At 41.7% G+C, this 20,452-nt stretch overlaps 1 protein-coding gene across 2 annotated transcripts in view; it reads left to right on the forward strand.

The window, feature by feature from the left end:
* Positions 1–895: 895 nt before the first annotated feature.
* The window catches only part of mkln1 (muskelin 1, intracellular mediator containing kelch motifs), a gene marked incomplete at its 5' end in the record, with an annotated part of 29,130 nt that continues 9,573 nt past the window's right edge, over positions 896–20,452 (forward strand). Inside the window, 12 exons of one of the 2 annotated variants that reach the window (XM_080420631.1) lie at positions 896–987; positions 3,246–3,315; positions 6,425–6,567; positions 7,348–7,436; positions 9,215–9,324; positions 10,154–10,346; positions 10,685–10,762; positions 11,082–11,147; positions 12,428–12,540; positions 13,917–14,129; positions 16,648–16,869; positions 18,595–18,724. In XM_080420631.1, coding sequence (XP_080276757.1) covers positions 896–987; positions 3,246–3,315; positions 6,425–6,567; positions 7,348–7,436; positions 9,215–9,324; positions 10,154–10,346; positions 10,685–10,762; positions 11,082–11,147; positions 12,428–12,540; positions 13,917–14,129; positions 16,648–16,869; positions 18,595–18,724 — 1,519 coding nt within the window. Of the gene's footprint in view, positions 988–3,245; positions 3,316–6,424; positions 6,568–7,347; positions 7,437–9,214; positions 9,325–10,153; positions 10,347–10,684; positions 10,802–11,081; positions 11,148–12,427; positions 12,541–13,916; positions 14,130–16,647; positions 16,870–18,594; positions 18,725–20,452 lie in introns of both variants that reach the window. The other variant, XM_080420630.1, reaches the window with a different exon arrangement.

A 20,452-nucleotide genomic window follows, 5' to 3' on the forward strand; every position in this document is an offset into this window, starting at 1 on the left:
GAGAGAGAGAGAGAGAGAGAGAGAGAGAGAGAGAGAGAGAGAGAGAGAGAGAGAGAGAGAACAGGGAGGGGGAGACAGAGGGAGGGAGGGAGGGATGGGGAGACAGAGGGAGGGAGGGAGGGAGGGAGGGAGGGGGTCGTGATTGTCAGATACTACAGTAACCGGAAAAGAGCTTGTGTTTACTGGAGTCGTGCCAGCGTGCCATTATACATTACTCACCAGTCACCACATGATTCATCATCCTTTTAAGACTGAGGTTACCTGTATCTGCATCTGTATGGGTATATTTTTCAAAAGGGTACACACAGTAAAAAATCAGGTGTTAATGTAAATGTGTCCATTTTAACTGAGAGTGTACACTCTGAGATAAATGAAGATAACTGGCATAAAGATTTAACCACTTAAACCCTAACTCTATGCTTAAACCCCAGCATCGGTATTGTGGGGAAAGCTTTCGCTGAAAATGATCGACAAGCTCACAACTCGACGTGTTGCTTCGCATTGTGAACTTGTCGATCGGCTATTTTCAGCTAAAGCTTTCCCCACAATGACAGAAAATACACTAGTATTGAGCCCTGTGGGACTCCGGTTACCCATATCACTATGAATTGAGTACATGGGGACCCCATTTGAAACAAGCCATAAGGCTTTCCAATCCTAGTTAGTTGACCTTGTATTTAAACTGTACTTTCATGTGCGCATTTCTAAATAAAGTATTCAATCAATCAAAACATATGGGGTTTAAGAGAGTGAATGCTTTTGCCCATCAAAAAAAAAAAAATCCGTGGCGCACTCACACTATCTCTTTAAGACGTGTCGTCATGACGTCACAGCCCAACCGTGTCGGGGGTTAGCTGCCTGTGCTAGCCCGTTAGCTTCTTCTGCTTGTTATTTTATGTGCAACAAGATGGCTGTCGTTCCCGAGAACAGAGTCCTCTCCTTCGGCGTGTTTAAATGGAGCTCTTATTCCTCCACATATTTACCGGAGTGAGTAGTGCACGTAACAGCCGGCCAGATGTTATGCATTGGTTTTTTCCCCCCCGGTAACGAGTGTTCTTTATCGTGTTTTCCCAGCTTTGGCCTGCTGCGGCCTGGCTCGGGTAGGTCGCCCTGAAAGCTAGCTAGCAGCTAGGCTAGGCTAGCTCTGCAGGCGCGTTCGGTTTACGTCCCCGCTCAGCCCGCGCGCTGTTGTTGACACTGTTATGTTTGCGTTGACGCCTCGTTTATACTTAGTAGTTGCGTGCCGGTGTCTTGCTCAGTAAATAGCATATCTACGAGCTTGTAGATCTGCTATTTACTGCATGCCACCCCAAGTATAAAATGAGGCTTTAGTTGTCGGTGGATGGATGTACAGCATTTTGTCCGGAGTAGGTGTTGACATGTATTGAATCAATAACTTAACCATCTGAATGAGTGAAATACGGCCTGTGCAGTCATTAATTATAGATAATAACAACTTATTTTCTAGTAGTAAAATCAATTGGCTGGTGAACTGCTCCACCCACGTGACAAGACGGTGCTGTTAGGTCTGAAACGAGCGAACCTCAAGTGACTCCAGTCCGGGTCCATAGAGCTCTCTGCGTTAGCAGATGCGGCTAAAAGCAGGTTGTTTACTACAGTGGTTCTCAACCATTTTAATTAGAAAGACCCCCAGTTTGACATGCATTAGGCTACGGACCCCCACTTTAATGGCATTTCTATCTCTGGGACCCCCAATGTATATTGCAAAATCTATTTTAATTTAACTTAACTGAGAGATTTGGTTCCATTTGTACACTCTCAGAGTTACAGACCCATATGGGTCCATTTGGTGCCTAACTATCCATCATTTAGCTGGGGACCCCCTCAAAGACCCCTGGGGGTCCCCCTGGACCCCACTTTGAGAATCACTGGTTTACTAGACCCGCTCACTAGACAGCTGTCTGCTGCTGCCTGCCACCAGACTACCCCATCAACCAGGGGAGAACCATTTCTGTACATAAGGGTTCCCAAATCACATCGCAAATGCATCATTATCATTCATTACCCATGTAGGACATTTTTGCCTGTTGCTGTTACGTTACACTTTGTCTCAAGCTACAAGTTTCGCCCTCAGACTGTGTGTATGTATGTATGTATGTATGTATGTATGTATGTGTATATATATATATATATAGTGTTAGCCTTGGATCAAGACTATAATACATGGATACATTTTATAGAGTTTGACTTTTACTTTCCTATCTTGATCATAGATGTGCAAATGTCAAACTCGATAGAATACATCTATTAGCCTTGGATCAAGACTATCATATACTATGATAGTCTTGATCCAAGGCTAATATAGTGTATTAGTAGCCTATGGCTGCGACTATCACCTGTTAAACAGCTGGACAGTGGACAATATGAGATATATCGTCAGTAATAACACACTGAACCTCATACTGGTTAGGCTAGAAAACACCATATCGGTTTCCATCATAGGTCAGCCAATGTTTAATGCCGAAAAGCACAATTAAATGCATGGCAATTAAACGTCAAGTGAAAATTCATGATCGTGCCAACCCTACCTGGTTATTATCGCCTAGCCGCAAGCAGCTCTTATGCTATAATGCTATTTGGCATCTACAATTGCAATACCAACCCTTGACAGCCCATTCATCCAAACAGAAAAGTCTTATCTGATTGTATTAAACAGAGTTAAACTCGCCAAGATTGCAGCTGTACAGAAAGCTTGGATTATCCTCTTTGTATCTACAAGTTTTTGTTTCATAAAAATCCACCATAGACATTTAGACGTTATTATGAGCTACTTTCTGTCAATAAATTCTGTGCAGGTGATAATTTTGTTATAAAAAGTGTTAAAAGTTTTTGAAGTGCTCATTGGAAATCACTCAACGGTCCTGCGTACCACCAGAAATTGCACATAATGCAGGAGGACGTTGCATTATTGAAAACGAGTGCTTCCAAACTCGGAACACTTCGAGTGTAATAATCACCTGCACCGAATGTATTGACAGAAAGTAGCTCATAACTTGTCTACGGTGGGTTTTTATTAACAAAAACTTGACAGATACAAAGAGAATAACCCAAGCTTTCCGTACAGCTGCAATCTTGGTGAGTTTTAACATCGTTTACAATCAGATAGGACTTTTCTGTTTGGATGAATGGGCTGTCAAGGGTTGGTATTGCAATTCTAGATGCCAGATAGCATTATATAGCATCTATAAGAGTTGCTTGCGGCTAATTATGCCCTGCATTTGTAGAAACATCTTGGTGGATAAACCCAACGACCAGTCCTCCAGGTGGTCTTCTGAGAGCAACTACCCACCACAGGTAAGGATACTGTCCCTGTTCTAAAAATGGCTTCTAAATCGTTTTTATATATCAGTGGTTCTCAAACCTTTTCATGTCAAGGACCCCCACAATACTTTGTATTTGGCCGTGGACCCCCATCTCAAAATATTTTGTTCCAGGCAGAGGGACCCCCAGAAGCTAAGATTTGAGAAAAGAAATCTCTTAAACAAAACAAAAAAAACATTTTCCTGATTTAAAAAAAATAGCAAATCTACAAGCTCATAGCACGGCTCAAAGGGACGTGCTATGAGCTTGTATATCTGCTATTTGTGAATAGCCAAGTATAAAAAAATAGTTGGTTAAAATCTAAAATGACGCAGATGCTTTCCTGGTAATAATGGGTTAAATCACACCACCAGAGTTATTATTATTTATTTATTTTACGTTTAGTTCCACTAACCTTATTCATTCATTTTTATCACAAAACAATGCTTGAGTAAAAATGACCAATATTGCTGCGCACTGCATTAAAGATGTGGTGTCAGTATCACAATGCTTACTTGCTATGTATTACTTGCTTACTTGCTGTGTATTCGTAGATAATCAGTTTTTCACATACTCTGCCTTATTCATTCACCAAATCAAAGAGAAAATTGCATTTGAACGACATAACATGACAGTAATTTACTGTAACCAAGAAACTGCAGTGGTATTCCTACTAGGATTTCCCAGCAGTTGGGGAGGGAGATGGTTGAGAAAATGGCAGGTGCTGCTGGTGCCCCTCGCCCTTGTTGGCATGTAGCTCTTCTGTAGTGTGGACTGGAAAGTGGAAAAAAAGCCTAATACAAATATAATTTATGGAAAGGCTACTATAGGCTACAGTGAAGTCGGACTGAATGACTGAAACGTTTTTTCTTTTTTTACTCTCTTGGTGATTATCTGGCACAGTAGTTGTGAATTAGCAAACTGGACATTTAGACTGAATGTTTCCTTTATCCTCATCTTGCGCTAATGCACGCAACTGTTTTGCCAGGTTTTATTTTTGTTGTTTCTCATAAGCGTGCATCCGTTGTCCGTCAACAACACAGTAGTCTGTGCCTTGACTTCAGTGCGCTGACTCTCTCCCCACCCGCCCCCCCCCCCCCCCCCGCCCCCTTGCGCTTCAACTACACGCCAAAAGGCCGTTCGTGGAAACTCCAGTGTCTCCTCGGCCATGAATTCTAATATGACACCATCCACAACAGCCATGTTTGGTAGCCGATTTGTGTCTGTTTGTCATCTTGAGTTCCTTCCGCAGCAAGGTTACTCACGATGATAGTTCACTGTGCAGTCGGTGGCACTTACGCTTGTGCTGATTGGTCACTCAGATACTGCTGTGTCAGGGCTGATGCGCCATATCACCTTCTGTCCTTTTGTCACTTCCCATACCCTCTTGTTTAGATGGCCAAATTAACCCATTAAGACCGGGAACGCATCTGTGTGTCATTTTTAGATTTCTTTGGCTATTCAAAAATAGCAGATATACAAGCTCATAGCGCGGCACCGAGTGCCGCGCTATGAGCTTGTAGATCTGCTATTTTTGAAAAATCGTGAAAACATTTGTAAAATATTTAGTTCCAGGAACCCCCAGAAGCAAAAATTTGAGTTACAAATACAAAAAAAAAGAAATTTATTCAAATATTTGCACAACTTTTCATGATTTTTTTTTTAGATCTACAAGCTCATAACGTGGCACTCTGTGCCGCGCCATGAGCATATCTGCTATTTTTGAATAGCCAAAGAAATGTAAAAATGACACACAGATGCGTTCCCGGTCTTAAAGAGTTCAGCAATTGCCTCATTTTGATTGTCGAATGTCTTGACATACTCTCGAGTCTTTTTGTGGTTAGGAGCGGAGGAAAGCGCTCTTTTTCTTTTTCGTATGGCAAGAGGAAATGAAGCCTTTCAGAACATGGGTTAACCACTACCGCACAGAGTACACACGTTATGTAAGCAGTGTATTATTTGCCTCATCCACTAAATGATACAGAACTGTGGCACATGCGTCCGGGTGGTGCAGCTGTAAATGTCCCGCCCACCACTATGGAGACAGAGGTTCAATTCCTCTCCACAGTGTCTCCTGCTTGGCCCGGGCTCTCCAACAGATACAGTTGGCCATGTTTCGCGTGTGGCAAGCTGGAGGACATTCTCTGTCGCTGAACTAGTGACTCTTACAGAAGGGTTTACACTGACTGGGACTATACACATGGGCTGGAATTTACAACACTAAATCGGGGAGAAAAAATATTTTAAAAATAGTTGATTAAAAAAAGTTACATAACTATTGTATAGCCTAATAACATTACCACACCATTGCCACAGTTCCCTCATCAGTTCAACAAAACAAAAAAGAGTGCTCTCTATAATTGTAGTAGATAAGGTTCCTTTTTGTAAGTGATGTCTATCTTAGGCAGCACAAGTCATCAAAAGAGAAATGTTGAGAAGAATCCAAGGCTGTGTTATCGTGTATGCCCTCTTATGCCGGATCAAGACGATGTCAAAAGAATGACTTTGATACTAAAGATAATTATATGACAGTCACATTTAAGACATTTAGATCCAAGGACGCCATACATGATGGTGGGCAATGCATTCATTGTTGTTAAAGTTTCACCAAAGCATAATATTGGTGGTGACGCCCTGAGAAATGGGTCACGATTGTTAGAATAAATACAGTATACAGTAGCTGATGTAAAAGCATGACTCTGTGGGGCTGGTTGTCTGCGTCTGAGTGGCACGTAAATCTGTGTTCTGGAAATCTGCTCTCTCCAATCGCTCTATTCTACATCTGAAAATAGCCGACCTATTTTTAGATGCCGTCATACAACGGAGTATAAATTAAGCTTAAGTCTCCCCAGTGATTTCTTGTCAACTGTCCTGTATAGATAGGAAACAATGACACACGATGTGCCTCCAAACCATGTATTGATATTATAGTTATCAGTTATCATCACATGGATACAAATTTAAAAAACTTCTGAATGAATATACTAAATAATATAGTACTTTATATAACACATAAGTGTACTGTACTTGTGAATATATACGAGTCATTTCTGCTGTTGTCCAGAATCACTAATAATTGAATATCTGTTTGCTTTCTCACCAGTACTTAATATTGAAACTAGAAAGGCCTGCAATCGTTCAAAGCATCACGTTTGGGAAGTATGAGAAGACTCATGTTTGTAACCTGAAGAAGTTCAAAGTGTTTGGTGGGATGAGTGAGGAGAACATGACAGAACTTCTGTCCAGGTGAGATACGGTAATATTGTGTTAGTTAAATCCAACATATTGCTTACAGCAGCTCTGGTGCAAATTATACTGATATTCTTTATATTATAAAATGTAATTTGTTCTATAGTTACATTTAATTGATGCGTGAATTCTGATGCTAATGTTTTATTGTTTACTGCTAATTATGATGCTAATTGAATTCTCGTTAAAGAACATCAACTGCCCTAAATTAAGTGCAAAGCCACCCAAAACTCATTGGAAAACTGCTTTGGAAACGGCTTCTATGGGTTTTTTTGTACAGTGATATTTTTTGACTCTATAAATAATAATCTTCATAAATGAATCTGGGTACCATAAAGCAGTGGTTTTCAACCAGTGGTCCGGGGACCACCAGTGGTCCTTGCGGGAGTAACAGGGGGTCCCCAGCGAAATTAGTTAACATAGCGCCACAATCACTTTAACCGCTTAGCTTTGGCTATTCAAAAATAGCAGATATACAAGCTCATATCGCGGCACCGAGTGCCGCGCTATGAGCTTGTAGATCTGCTATTTTTGAAAAACCTTGAAAAAGTGTGCATATCTTTGAATATTTGTATTTTTTTAAAGCAAAAATGTACTGATATCTTTGCTTCTGGCGGTCCCTGGCACAAAACATTTTCAAATGGTGGTCCGCGGCCAAATGTATAACAATTTAGGGGTCCTTGGCATGAAAAAGGTTGAAAACCACTGCCATAAAGGATGTAAATGTGCTTTATGAAAGGGCTCGGTCATCTTTATGTCTCTACCTCTTCCTTCTAGTGGCCTTAAGAATGACTACAACAAGGAGACGTTCACCTTGAAGCACAAGATTGACGAACAGATGTTTCCCTGCAGATTTGTCAAAATAGGTGAGAACGAACGGTACTATTCTGGTGGCTCACTGGGCTAACCAGCCTATTATTATTATATACTCACAACAGGATGGATTCAGGTGCTCGGGTGGCGCAGTGGTAAAGTATCATCCCACCACCACAGAGGTCGTGGGTTTGAATCCACCGTGGTGCATCCGCCAGGCTTTGTCGAGCACCTATATACGAACACAATTGGAGGGAAGCCGGGCGGGGAGGGGGATGTTTGTCACTGCAGGTACTCCTACAAGGCTGAGGGCTGACACCTGTCAGCAGGGAGTGTCGGGCGGGAGGAGTAGAACGAAGGCTCTACGTCGGGGGTGGGCAACTTTGATGATGGAGAGGGCCACTATATTTCCACACTCATAATACTGTTGGGCAGACACCTCCATATTTTAACTTTTTCCCTAAATTAATGCCTTACTTCGCCATTCTTTGTCACACAAAAGTAGCACAAATAGCCGATCTACGAGCGACGCGACGCGTTTTGAGCTTGTAGATCTGCTATTTTTGCTATTTTTTAATTGGAATCCAGATTATTTTTACTGTCACAAATCCTGAAAAGTAACATTTTTATTTAATTTTAAATGCATTTAGTTATACTAATGTTAACGTTATGAACTTAAATACAAATACATTGCACTTGTAAAAAGACAATATAATTTAAATACTAGTCATTAAGCTACTAATATAGACTCAAGTAATTAAAGCGGGTCATGTTTGCATGTTTGGAATTGTAACAGCTGAAATCAATAATGTATCAGTATTCCCATATTAACCTGCGGGCCGCATTAAGTGAAGGTGGGGGCCGCATGTGGCCCCCGGGCCGCCAGTTGCCCATGTATGCTCTACATCCCCCCGGTAGGGGCTCCTCACTGACAGGTGAGTCAGAAGGATACAACAGCAGTGACAACACAGCAATGTGTGTGGGGAGGAATTGAATGCCGTAAGACTAAATTGGGGAGAAGAAAAAGGGTAAAAAGAAAAAACACAACAGTATGGATTTGAGTCTAATAATAATAATAATATCTGGGATTTAATAGCGCTTTTCTAAGTACTCAAAGATGCTTTACATGTTTCTGTTCTACAACATTTTGTTCTACCTCCATCCCTTATTCCATTTTTTATTGTTTTGTTCTATGGAAATGGCTGTTATAGCGTAGTAGTGTTATATAGCGTAGTAGTGTTATAGCTGTCTTTTATTCATTCTGCTTTAATTTATTCTTCTGTAAAGCACTTTAAAAAACGTGCTTTACAAATAATGATTATAGAGTACAGAAGTCCTGACGTCACTCGTCCATCCCCTGGTTCGTAAAGTGATTTCTCTATGGAGAATAACATTGGGTCATCTTAGAATCGTCTCATATAAGAATTGTGGTCCAAAAATAAACAAACTGTCTCGGCGATATTGTCAGGGAGGTGGCTCTGTATCGTTTATGATAGTCAGTCACTCATATTTGAAACGGTTCGTTTCTGGCGAATATTTTACTAATTCGGCGGAAGTAACATTAGCGTTTTGTCACCGTCAGTTGTTTATTTTTGGAACACAGTTCTTATTTGACGCGATATTAAACACGTCTATGGGAATTCAGAACGGGGATGAAAAACCGCGACCCAGGTAGGATGTGTAAATTACGTCAGACTTCGGTGCTCTATAGTGATGATCAACCAATTTTGAAATGGTGAGCAAAATAGAACCGACAAAGAGTGAACCAAAATTAAATGCACGCAAATAACCGAGCGTTCTCTGCCCCGCCCCCGCCCCTTCTTTGTGATAGTGCCGCTGATGTCCTGGGGTCCTAGTTTTAACTTCAGCATTTGGTACATAGAGCTGCATGGCATTGAAGACCCTGACGTGGTGCAGCCCTGCCTTAACTGGTACAGCAAGGTAAGCCCTGTGCCCCGTGTCTCACATACTCACTCAGAGAGGAGTTGGTTGTTATAGGGCATAGCAGTGGCGGCCATTTTCTGGTTCCACTTCAAAATACTCAATGCATTTTTCCCATTGACATTTCCAAAAATATTTATATCAATTCATTTAAGCCTAGAATCAAGTCATCCAGGGTCCTGGTGAATCATGACCATAAAAAAAAAAATTCTGTGATTTTATTTTATTTTATATTTAATTATATGATATACTATATTTAATAAATACCCTTTGTTTTGCCGTTTTCAATTTTTTTCTTCTTCACAGAATCAAACGTTTTATGGTCATGATTCACCAGGACCCTGGATGGCTTGATTCTAGGCTTAAATTAATTGATATAAATATTTTTGGAAATGTCAATGGGAAAAATGCATTGAGTATTTTGAAGTGGAACCAGAAAATGGCCGCCACTGCTATGCCCTATAGTGGGAGCAGAGCGTTAGTAGGGACGAGGGTTGCCAGATCTGCTTATTATAATTTCCCGCAAGATTTTATTTGAAAATAGCCGATCTACAAGCTTACAACACGTCGCATCGCGACGCGTTGTGAGCTTGTAGATCTGCTATTTTCAAATAGCTGATGTATATGTTAAAGTGCTCATGTGGCCCATAGTCGCTTCTTTTGGGCTGGTTTTCCTAGACCTGGTTGCTTGTTTCTCTCACAGAATCTGGCAACACCGGTAGGGACTCGTCTTGGCATCATTGCAAGTTGAACACAGGACCTATTATAGAGTCTGTATTACTCTGCCGTTTCCTTCCTGTTCCCCGCTCCTCGCTGTCGTCCCTACCAGTACAGAGAACAGGAAGCCATCCGCCTTTGTCTCAAGCACTTCCGGCAGCATAACTACACGGAGGCGTTCGAGTCGCTGCAGAAGAAGACGCGGATAGCCCTGGAGCATCCCATGCTCACGCACCTCCACGACCGGCTGGTGCTGCGCGGAGACTTTGACGCCTGCGAGGAGCTCATCGACAAGGCTGTGGGAGGTAACTGTGGTCCCGGGTCGATGACAGCGAGGGGCAGCAGGGCTCCCAATGACGGAGTCATAATCACGTCATTTCAGTATCATAGTTGACAGGCACACATCATACTGGGACAATAGGACTTCCCATTTAGTGCAGCAGTTCAGTGCAGGGTACAGGCTGACATAATGCAATGATTTACATGTAGTTTACATATGCCACTTACTCAGATATTCAGCATTCGTTCACAGTGTACGTTGGGAGCTGAATGTTCCAAAGGGCAGGAACATAAACATTTGAATATCACTGCTTGCACTAATGTTTGACCTCTCTCTCTCTCTCTCTCTCTCTCCCCCCGTTAGACGGCTTGTTTAATCAGTATATCAGCCAGCAGGAGTACAAGCCCAGATGGAGCCAGATCATCCCCAAATGTAACAAAGGTACACCCGCGCAAGAACCCAACCAAGACGACATGAACAGTGAGACCATCTATTCACAAGCAGGGAAATATCTTCCCAACAAGCACAGATAAAAAAAATAAAAAAGTACACTATGGAACCCACTGCCTTCTTGTAGCTAAAGTGATGTCTCTCTTCTCTGCCCTCTGCTTCCTCCTGTCATTTTCCTCACTAACTCCATCCCATTTATCTGCTCTACTCTCTCTCTCACTCTCTCTCTCTCCCCCTTTGTCTATATCCGCCTCACCCCTTCTCACACTCACGCCCCGCCGTCTCCTCGTTCCCTCCCTCTCCTCCCCAGGTGACGGTGATGACAACAGACCAGGCATGAGGGGAGGACATCAGATGGTCATAGATGTTCAAACGGGTGAGTCTGGTGGTGGACCACGAACACATTGAACAGCCCCGTTTTATCCAATGCCATGAGTCATGTGCCCTAGCACAACAGAAAATTCATCAATTGGTTTTAATCAAATTAAAGTTCCCCCCGTTTCCGACGAAAAAGAACGCTGACACCGGGGGCATTTCAAAAGAGCACATTAATCACTGCCATTGTTTAGTCACAGACACACAACTATTGTTTTTATAGTATTTGGCTAAGCACTTCAGTGGTGTACTTCCCCACTGGCCTCACAAAACACAAAGACCTGCATTGTCTGGTGTGTGTGTGTGTGTGTGTGTGAGAGAGAGAGATGCAGTGTCTGTATATTGTGTGTGAGCTGTGAGAAGGCCTTGCATCCCTCTGGTCTGTGTCTCAGGTCTCACACACTGAGCTCTTGTGTTTGGGTAGCAATAGGGCACAATCGGTTCAAACGCACTGCAGTAACCCAGAGACCCCGGGGTTAGATCCCAAGGCCAAACACAGCCGAGCCACACATGGTTAGAATCTATTTTAATGTGAGGACCGCGGTGGAAGTGGCACACTCCCATTGCCATTACGCTCTTATTCAAACAGTCAAGAGGGCTCGACGAGTGATGGGACTGTTTGTTTACCGAGTAGAGGGTCTGGTTTTCTTGGATCAAGTAGCACCTGCTGCGGTTCCCACACATTCAAGGTATCGGCATCAGTGGTGTAAAGTAACTAAGTACATTTACTCAAGTACTGTACTTAAGTACACTTTTGAGGATTTTTTCACTTTACTGGAGTATTTCCAATTTTCAGTACTTTTACTTCTACTCCACTACATCTCAGAGGCAATTTTTTTATTTTTACTCCACTACAATTATTTGAAAACTTTAGTTACTAGTTACTTTTCAGATATAAATTATTACTATAAAACATACATTAACCACTTTAGCCCTATTTTATACCTAGGCTATTTGAAAATAGCCGATCTTGACGCGTTGTGAGCTTGTAGATCTGCTATTTTCAAACATTTTAGTACTTTTACTTTTGGTACTTTAAGTACATTTTGATACCAATACTTTTGTACTTTTGCTCAAGTAAATGTTTAATTCCGAACTTTTACTTAATAGAGTACTTCTACATTGCAGTATTGATACTTTTACTTAAGTAAAATATTTTGAGTGCTTTTTCCATCACTTGATCGGCATACATGACAAAAGACAACTGTGATGTGTTGTTGCTGAAGCCTGAAATGCTGTGCACTCGTTTGAACCGGTGCCGTCGTCTGTGTTGTCCTACAGAGACCGTGTACCTGTTTGGGGGCTGGGACGGCACACAGGACCTGGCTGACTTCTGGGCCTACAGCGTGCAGGAGAACCAGTGGGCCTGCATCTCTCGAGATACAGAGAAAGAGGTGAGACAGGAAGAATGCATGAGAAAGGCCAGGGCAGTGCAGATTATGGTTGTGATTTGATCAATGATTGTCAGAATAGGACAGGTTATTGAAAAAAACCATATCATTTGATACCAGTGGTGTAAAGTAACTAAGTACATTTACTCAAGTACTGTACTTAAGTACAATTTTGAGGTACTTTTACTTTACTGGAGTAAGATTTCTATACTTTTACTTCTACTCCACTACACAATAAAAGATTCTCTGGGGGCACCACCTTTTTGTGTAGAAACAGGAACTATGTTTGGCTCCTCCCCTTCCTTAGTCCTCTTCCTACCGGGTGCTTCTGTGTTTATTCCTAAAAAAAAAAGTGCCATATATCGTATCGATGTCGTGAGCCCAATATCGTATCGTTTCATGAAATTAGTGTATCGGCACACCCCTACCTGGTACCCACTACAAATAGTTTTTCTTTCCACTCTACTTTTGCATCTATTTTACCCTGTTGTTAGTTGACGAGGGTTCATGCCATTGACTCTGATCTCACACTTGTAAGTCACTCTGGATAAGAGCTTCTGCTAAATTCCCAAACCGTAATTGTAGCTTTATTTGCTGAGAAATTTCCAGTAACATCCAGCCCTAGCGCCAGAAACCTTATTGCATTAGGATAATTCCAAACATGTTTTATTAGTTACAGCCATCTCTCTTGCCCAGTGTTAATTTCGTCGACTAAAACTATGACGAAAAATGTTTGTCGACCACCTTTTTGCACTGACGAAAACTAAATAAAAACTAAGCTATGATGACTAAAACTAAGGCTAAATATATTGACTATTTCGTCAAATAAAAACTAGACTAAAATGTTAGGGAGGTACTAGTGGAGAAGAGATCCAGTAGAACTAAAAGACAAGTCTATTTTACGTTTGGTTGTGCTCTGAAAATAGCAGATCTACAAGCTCACAACGCGTCGCGCTGCGACGCGTTGTGAGCTTGTAGATTGGCTATTTTCAGCATGCAACCAAGTGTAAAATCAGCCATTATGACGCCATTAACTCTAGATTTATCTAGACTAAAATCTTATAATATTTAGTCGACAAAAAACAAAACTTTTCAGATGACTAAAATATGACAAAAACGAAATGAAAATGTATTCAAAAGACTGTCTAAAACTTTGGCTATTCAAAAATAGCAGATATACAAGCTCATAGCGCGGCACCGAGTGAGCTTGTAGATCTGCTATTTTTGAAAAATCTTGAAAAAAAAAAGTTTTAGATTTAAAAAAAAAAAAAACTGTTATGATTTAGAAAACATTTTTAAGAATCGCCTCAGGTCTTAATGGGTTAATCTAAAATTTGCTGTCAAAATTAACACCGCCCTCTTGCCATTATTTTGTGCAGAGCGGACCGAGCGCGCGCTCCTGCCACAAGATGTGCATCGACTCCCAGCGACGACAGATCTACACGCTGGGCAGGTACCTGGACTCCAGCGTCAGGAACAGCAAGTCCCTGAAGAGCGACTTCTACCGCTACGACATCGACGCCAACGCCTGGACGCTGCTCAGCGAGGACACGTCCGCCGACGGCGGGCCCAAGTTGGTGTTCGACCACCAGGTTAGTCTGCCTCCCATACTCTTGTGTCCTCTTTAGGGCTGTCAACTTTCCTCAGAAATGATATTAGAATATTGGTCTTAAAAATTGGCAGATATTCGAACATATTTGAATATTATTATTATTATTATATATATATTTTTTTAATAAATATTGTTCGATTCTTTTGTTGTTGACAGAAACAATACAAAAAACAATGTTTCGCGTGCTCGGATTCAATAAAACACATCTTGTTTTTTTTATAACTTGATACATTGTTTTTTGTATTGTCCCTGTCAAATAAACATACAAAAAAAAGTTATATTTTTTTGTATTTTTTTATATTCGAATATTAATTTTCATATTCGAATATACCGTAAATTTCGGACTATAAGCCGCAACTTTTTTCCCATTTTTGGACCCTGCGGCTTATATAACGGTGCGGCTTATCTATGGATTTTTACAGCTAACGGCCACTAGGGGACCTCCTAAATCTATGGATTTTACACCCGCGGCTTATAGTCCAGTGCGGCTTATATATGTACAAATCATTCAATTTAGCTGCTGCGGCTTATATTCAGGTGCGGCTTATAGTGCGAAAATTACGGTACATATTTTCCCCATATTCGAGGAATATTCGATATTCGAATATGAATTCACCTGCCCTAGTCCTCTTATTGTCATCTGTCGGACATTTGGAAATTAGGACCAATGACAGCCTTGATGAATGCAGGTAAAATGTGGCTGCGGCTGGTTAAGTATGTGTAATTAAAAAAAAAGATCTTGGACAGTGTTTCTCAAAAAGTGGGGTCCGGGGACTCTCAGGGTTCCTTGAGAAGGTTCCAAATGGACCCTTACAGGTCTGTAACTCTGAGAGTTATGGGGCTCACTGAAATTAATAATAGTCAAAGTGCAGCTACAAGTTGGATAGAATAATACAAATAGTGCAGCAAGAGTATAAAATAGTAGTGCAACATCAAGTGAAGCATTCAAAATATTACTGTAAATGAAATGTATGTATGTGATAAATTACGTGGTATGGTATGGCACAGACTGGCAAACTCACCGATACCAGCATTTTAGGCGGTATCGGCAGCTTTTCCGATACTACTGGTATCGGTGTATGGGAACATCTCTAGCACTAGCAGGTGTTCAGAGAAAACCGACGTTGCCTGTTGAGATGTTGAAATTGGCTGGTGAATTTCGGAACCAATTACAGAAGGTTATACGTTTCCCCACCCTGGCTCCCGCAGACAGAACAGGCATAGACAGGATTGCATCAACGAGAAGCCAAGAGATGCCTGGGCTTCTTTGAGGCATTTAGTAAATTCAGATGGGTTCCAAGAAACCTCTATATTTGAAAAAGGAGAAACTCTAAGGCAGCTCTTCTGATAGCAAAAAAAATGTTAAAAGCCAAGTTTTATACATTGAAGAACATTCGGCCAACACTGGCCCTCATATTAACCCTTTAAGACCGGGAACGCATCTGTGTCATTTTAGATTTATTTGGCTATTGAAAAATAGCAGATCTACAAGCTCATAGCGCGGCACCGAGTGCCGCGCTATGAGCTTTTAGATCTGCCATATTATTTTTTTAATCGTGAAAATGTATGCAAATCTTTCAATATATGTTTTTAAAAGCAAACATTTTTAACTAAAATCTTTGCTTCTGGGGGGTTCCTGGAACAAAATATAAATATCAGTGGTTCTAAAAACGTTCTTGTCAAGGACCCCCAAAATTATATGTATTTGGCCGCGGACCCCCATCTAAAAAATTCCATAAATAAGAATGGCACTGAATGAGTTAATGGGTTAAACACATTCACAGGTGGTATGGTTGCAGCTCGATGGGTGGAGTCCCACAATGATTCAATTATCCATTTAGGCAACAGTATCATTATCAGTGCAAGTCTGCCTATAAAACAGATAATAGAGACAATCTTACAAAAAGTCAAGTACAGACTTACTAAATGTAGTATTTACATGTAATGACAGCAAGAACTTCTGAACTAATTGCCAGAAAACCAAAAGAAAGTTACGTTTCTCCACCCTGGCTCCCTCACACAGAACAGGCATGGACAGGATTGCGTCTAATGGAAGCCAAAAGATCTCTGGGCTTCTTTGGCACATCAGATGGGCTCCAGAAAACCTCTAGTTTTGTTTGATATACACACAAGCCAACAGCGGTTCTTCCAAAACTAGAATTTAGGTAGACATGTTTTAATATTTGTATAACTGTAAATCCATTGTTTCAAATCCAACTGTGGGATCCAGAGTCTCATGGCTATTTGGCTATTCAAAAATAGCAGATATACAAGCTCATAGCGCGGCACCGAGTGCCGCGCTATGAGCTTGTAGATCTGCTATTTTTGAAAAATCTTGAAAACTGATAAAAAAAACTGATAAACTGAGTGGGATCCAGAGTCTCATCCCGCTGTCCTTTTTGTAACCTCTCTTTTCCTTCCTCGCTTCCTCTCGGATGTCCCTCCCTTGCACACACCCCCACCATCCCCTCCCGCCTCCCCCCCCCCCCCCCGGTCAGATGTGTATGGACTCGGAGAAGCACATGATCTACACGTTCGGAGGTCGGATCCTGACGTGCAACGGCAGCGTGGAGGACAGTCGGACGTCGGAGCCTCAGTTCAGCGGCCTGTACGCCTACCAGTGCCAGGCGGGCACGTGGAGCCTACTACGAGAGGACTCCTGTAACGCCGGGCCAGAGGACATCCAGTCCCGTATTGGTCACTGCATGCTCTTTCACACCGTGAGTCATCCTTTTCTCTGTGTCCGCTGCGGGCGCTTTGGCCCCACAAGGGCCAATAATGGAAGAGGGGAGGGGAGTAGTTAAAGGAGAATTCCGGACAAATTAAGTGTTATCTTTCATGTCTCGTTACTCACCTAGCGACGTAAAAAGTGGCGTTCTTTTTTTCCATATATTCCCCTGTCGTCATTTTTTAAACCCCCTCCGTTGTCATAATGGGAGCGCGTGGGTTAGTGAAGTTCGTCTATTATAACCGATGCAATGTTATTTTTTTCTCTTCTACGATTCATTGTAGAGTCTCATGATAGTCAAACATGCGCTGAAAATTCCTGCGAGCCTGCCGTTAATGGCGAACGATTTAACACTGGTTGCTTGTTTCCAGAATCTGGCAACACGAGTTGCCAGGTTCTGGAAAGAAACAAGCATATATGGAAAAAAAGAACGCCACTTTTTACGTCGCTAGGTGAGTAACGAGACATGAAAGATAACACTTAATTTGTCCGGAATTCTCCTTTAAGCACTTTCAACTTGGCATCCCTATTTTGGCCATGTCACAATAACCACATAACACAATTTATTTAGGGTTAAAAAAAAATCTTCTCTATTTGTTGTGCAATGAAGTAAATAAGGTTTAAGTAGTTAAAGAAAGAAAGAAGGAAAGAAATAATATTGACTGCAGCGATTTACCAAATTAGGATGCATGCATTTCAGTCTGTGAGCAAGCGGTGTTTTGGTGCTGTGTTCAATCTGTCGTCGACAAATCAATATGTGCACGAGAGAAATTATGTTTAATTGTATTCAGATTGGCCAAATTCTGTCTATCCCAATTGTACTGAAAATGTTGGGTGAGTTTATTTATTTTTTTTGGTCAACATTGTTCAGTGCCAGAGGCCCGATGTCTGTTGTGGCCAGTTAGTAGATCGTAGCCAAGAATATGTGGAATAATGGGATATATGTTAACACATTAACTGCCAAGACCGTAGTCCTACGGGCCGTTAAATCCAACTGTTAAGCGCCGAGACCGTAGCCCTACGGGCTGCGGTCTTTTCGCGCATGCGCGGTCCGGGTGCACTTTCGGAATTTTTTTGATCCACTTCCGTTTCCGGTTTGATGACAGGAAATAGAATTATTTGGGATCCGGTTTTCACGATCACGCCCGCCCTCGTTCTACAGACGAAACTGAAACTCAATTCTCTTCCTGTAGTTTTTTCTCCTCGCATTTCACTGTTTAACGTAATCCGCTCTAACTCAAACATGGATGCCCCGTTTGACACGTGGTTTTCACTGGGAGATACAGGGAGATCGCGCGGATGTAAACAGACTGTGTAGCGCTCAATCTTAAGGATTTTAACAAGATCTATGGCGACATGAAAAAAACAAAAAAACAACAAAAACACCTTGGCACTGGTGAGTACATTATGAGATTAGCCCTTGGCAGTGGATGTGTTAATCGGGGGGAGAAAATACCAATGTAATGTAGTACGCAGAGGACACGCCTTCCGTTTTGCGTCTTAGCCATGAACTGCATGAAATGTGCACCAGATTTCCTCTGCTTTCAAGGAGCCAAGGAAAATAGGAACAGTGGGAAAATGTCAGCTATTTAGAGTGTTGGCGTTGAACGCGGTACTGACCGAGCTGGTCTTCTGCTCTCTTTCACCCTCGGTTGTTCTCACACCCCGTCTTCGCCGCTTTGTTCACGTTGCCCACTTCCTTGGCCTCTCTCTACAGAGAAACCGCTGTCTCTACGTGTTTGGGGGGCAGAGGTCCAAGACGTACCTGAATGACTTCTTCAGCTATGACGTGGACGGAGACCACGTGGAGATCATATCTGATGGGACCAAGAAGGACTCGGGCATGGGTAAGATTTGTGACATACCTGTCAGCTCACCCACTGCAGGGTGTAGGTCTAACCTGCACTTAAATCATCCAGTGCCACATGACGTCAAAGACGTCACGAGGCCTGACGCCCCGTGTGCCACATGACGTCAAAGACGCCATGAAAAAAATAAAAAAATAAATCATTTATTTTCTTTTTTTCTTCCTTTTATTATTTTTGGAAAAACATGTTCAGAACCCAAGATATGATGATTTGAAGATTTGCTGCTCCATTCACTCTTTGTTTAACTTCTTACTGAAAAAGGCTGTATCTCGGCTCCTGAGCACTTTTTTTTTACAATGAATTTTGGCTGTGGCACTCCAAAATTCCATAAATAAGCTTGGCATTGAATGAGTTAAGTATGGGCAGGATGCCTGTTTAAGGGGCATTTGAAGGGTTAACTTCCAAAAGGCTATCTTTTAATTTTGTTCCATTTTTAGTATTCAGTCTGTCATGCTTAGTCGAGTTTAAAATTAACAGTTTTAAACGAGTAAGACATACCTCTGGTTTGAGGACAGTAATTCCGATTCAGACTTTATTGTCACATCACAGGTTTACGTGTGTAAAATTGGGTGAAATTCTTTGTCGTACACGCAGTTTCAATGGAATTTTCATGAAAGAGGTAAATAATAGAGAAACGACAGAAACAAGGAAAACAAGTCGGAATTTGTCAAATATTTCTTGTATAATAACAAGCAATGTCAAATACATTAAAGGTGCATGGTTAAAAACTAGTTAGTTAAAAATAGCAGATATAGAAACAGTCCCTTTGTGTGAGGTTAGAATAGCAATTAAATGAGGCAGTAAACTCCAAGCACAGTGTTTTCTTTTGAGTTCCAAGCAGGAACTCGTTAAGCACTGAGATGCTCGAGTGTTGTAAACCTGGCCCCACAGGCGCAGATAGGACATGGTGTGCACAGCGCTCGACGTTTGGCACAACGCCAGGCAAAGGGGAGAAGGCAATTGTCCTCCTAGTTGCTTTTTGGGTATGTTGCTAGGCAACCAAAACAAACAGGAGTTTCTGTCACTGTGGGATCTTCATCAGACGTGTAATTAGTATACAAACAATGGCCGACATACAGCCGTAAAAACACGCATGTCAACTCGTCTTCTGTGGCCAAATGGAAACAGCGCAAAGAACAAGAACAATGTGAACAGATTCCCTGGCGAGAAAAAAAACATTGAGAGATTATCAACTGCAAAACCAACCTTCACACTATTTAATTTTCACTTTCCAGACAGATTGTTCATGCTGCATTTGGTGATTCTGTTTCATGCACATAGTGGCATGACCCATGGTTGGTCTACTTTTGAGGAGACAGACATATACTGTACATACATACAGATAATGCAGGCAAACCCTGTTCTGGACGGTTTGGCTGTCAGCCATGCTGTAAAAGCGGTCCGTTTTTTTTTTTTTAAATGGTGGATATAGTTTCTCTTACATCTATGATAATGCCAATTTCTATAAAGAGCATCTTGTAGGACAAAATTAAAGCTTAAAACGGAGTGAAATAAAAACCAAATCAGAATTGATGGGATAATTGCTGTAAATCATTGCAAATAGCATCCCTTCATGCCGTGTTTGTAGTGATGACTGAAGCTGCTCTTGGGAACAGTAAAATGTCCCCAGAGAGGACGACATCGATTTCACCACTAACAGGAATTTTAAATTTAGTCCGGGCCAAATCGATCCCAAGAAATTCACAC

This window comes from Gymnoscopelus braueri (assembly GCF_963280865.1).
Source record: "Gymnoscopelus braueri genome assembly, chromosome: 23".
NCBI lineage: Eukaryota > Metazoa > Chordata > Actinopteri > Myctophiformes > Myctophidae > Gymnoscopelus > Gymnoscopelus braueri.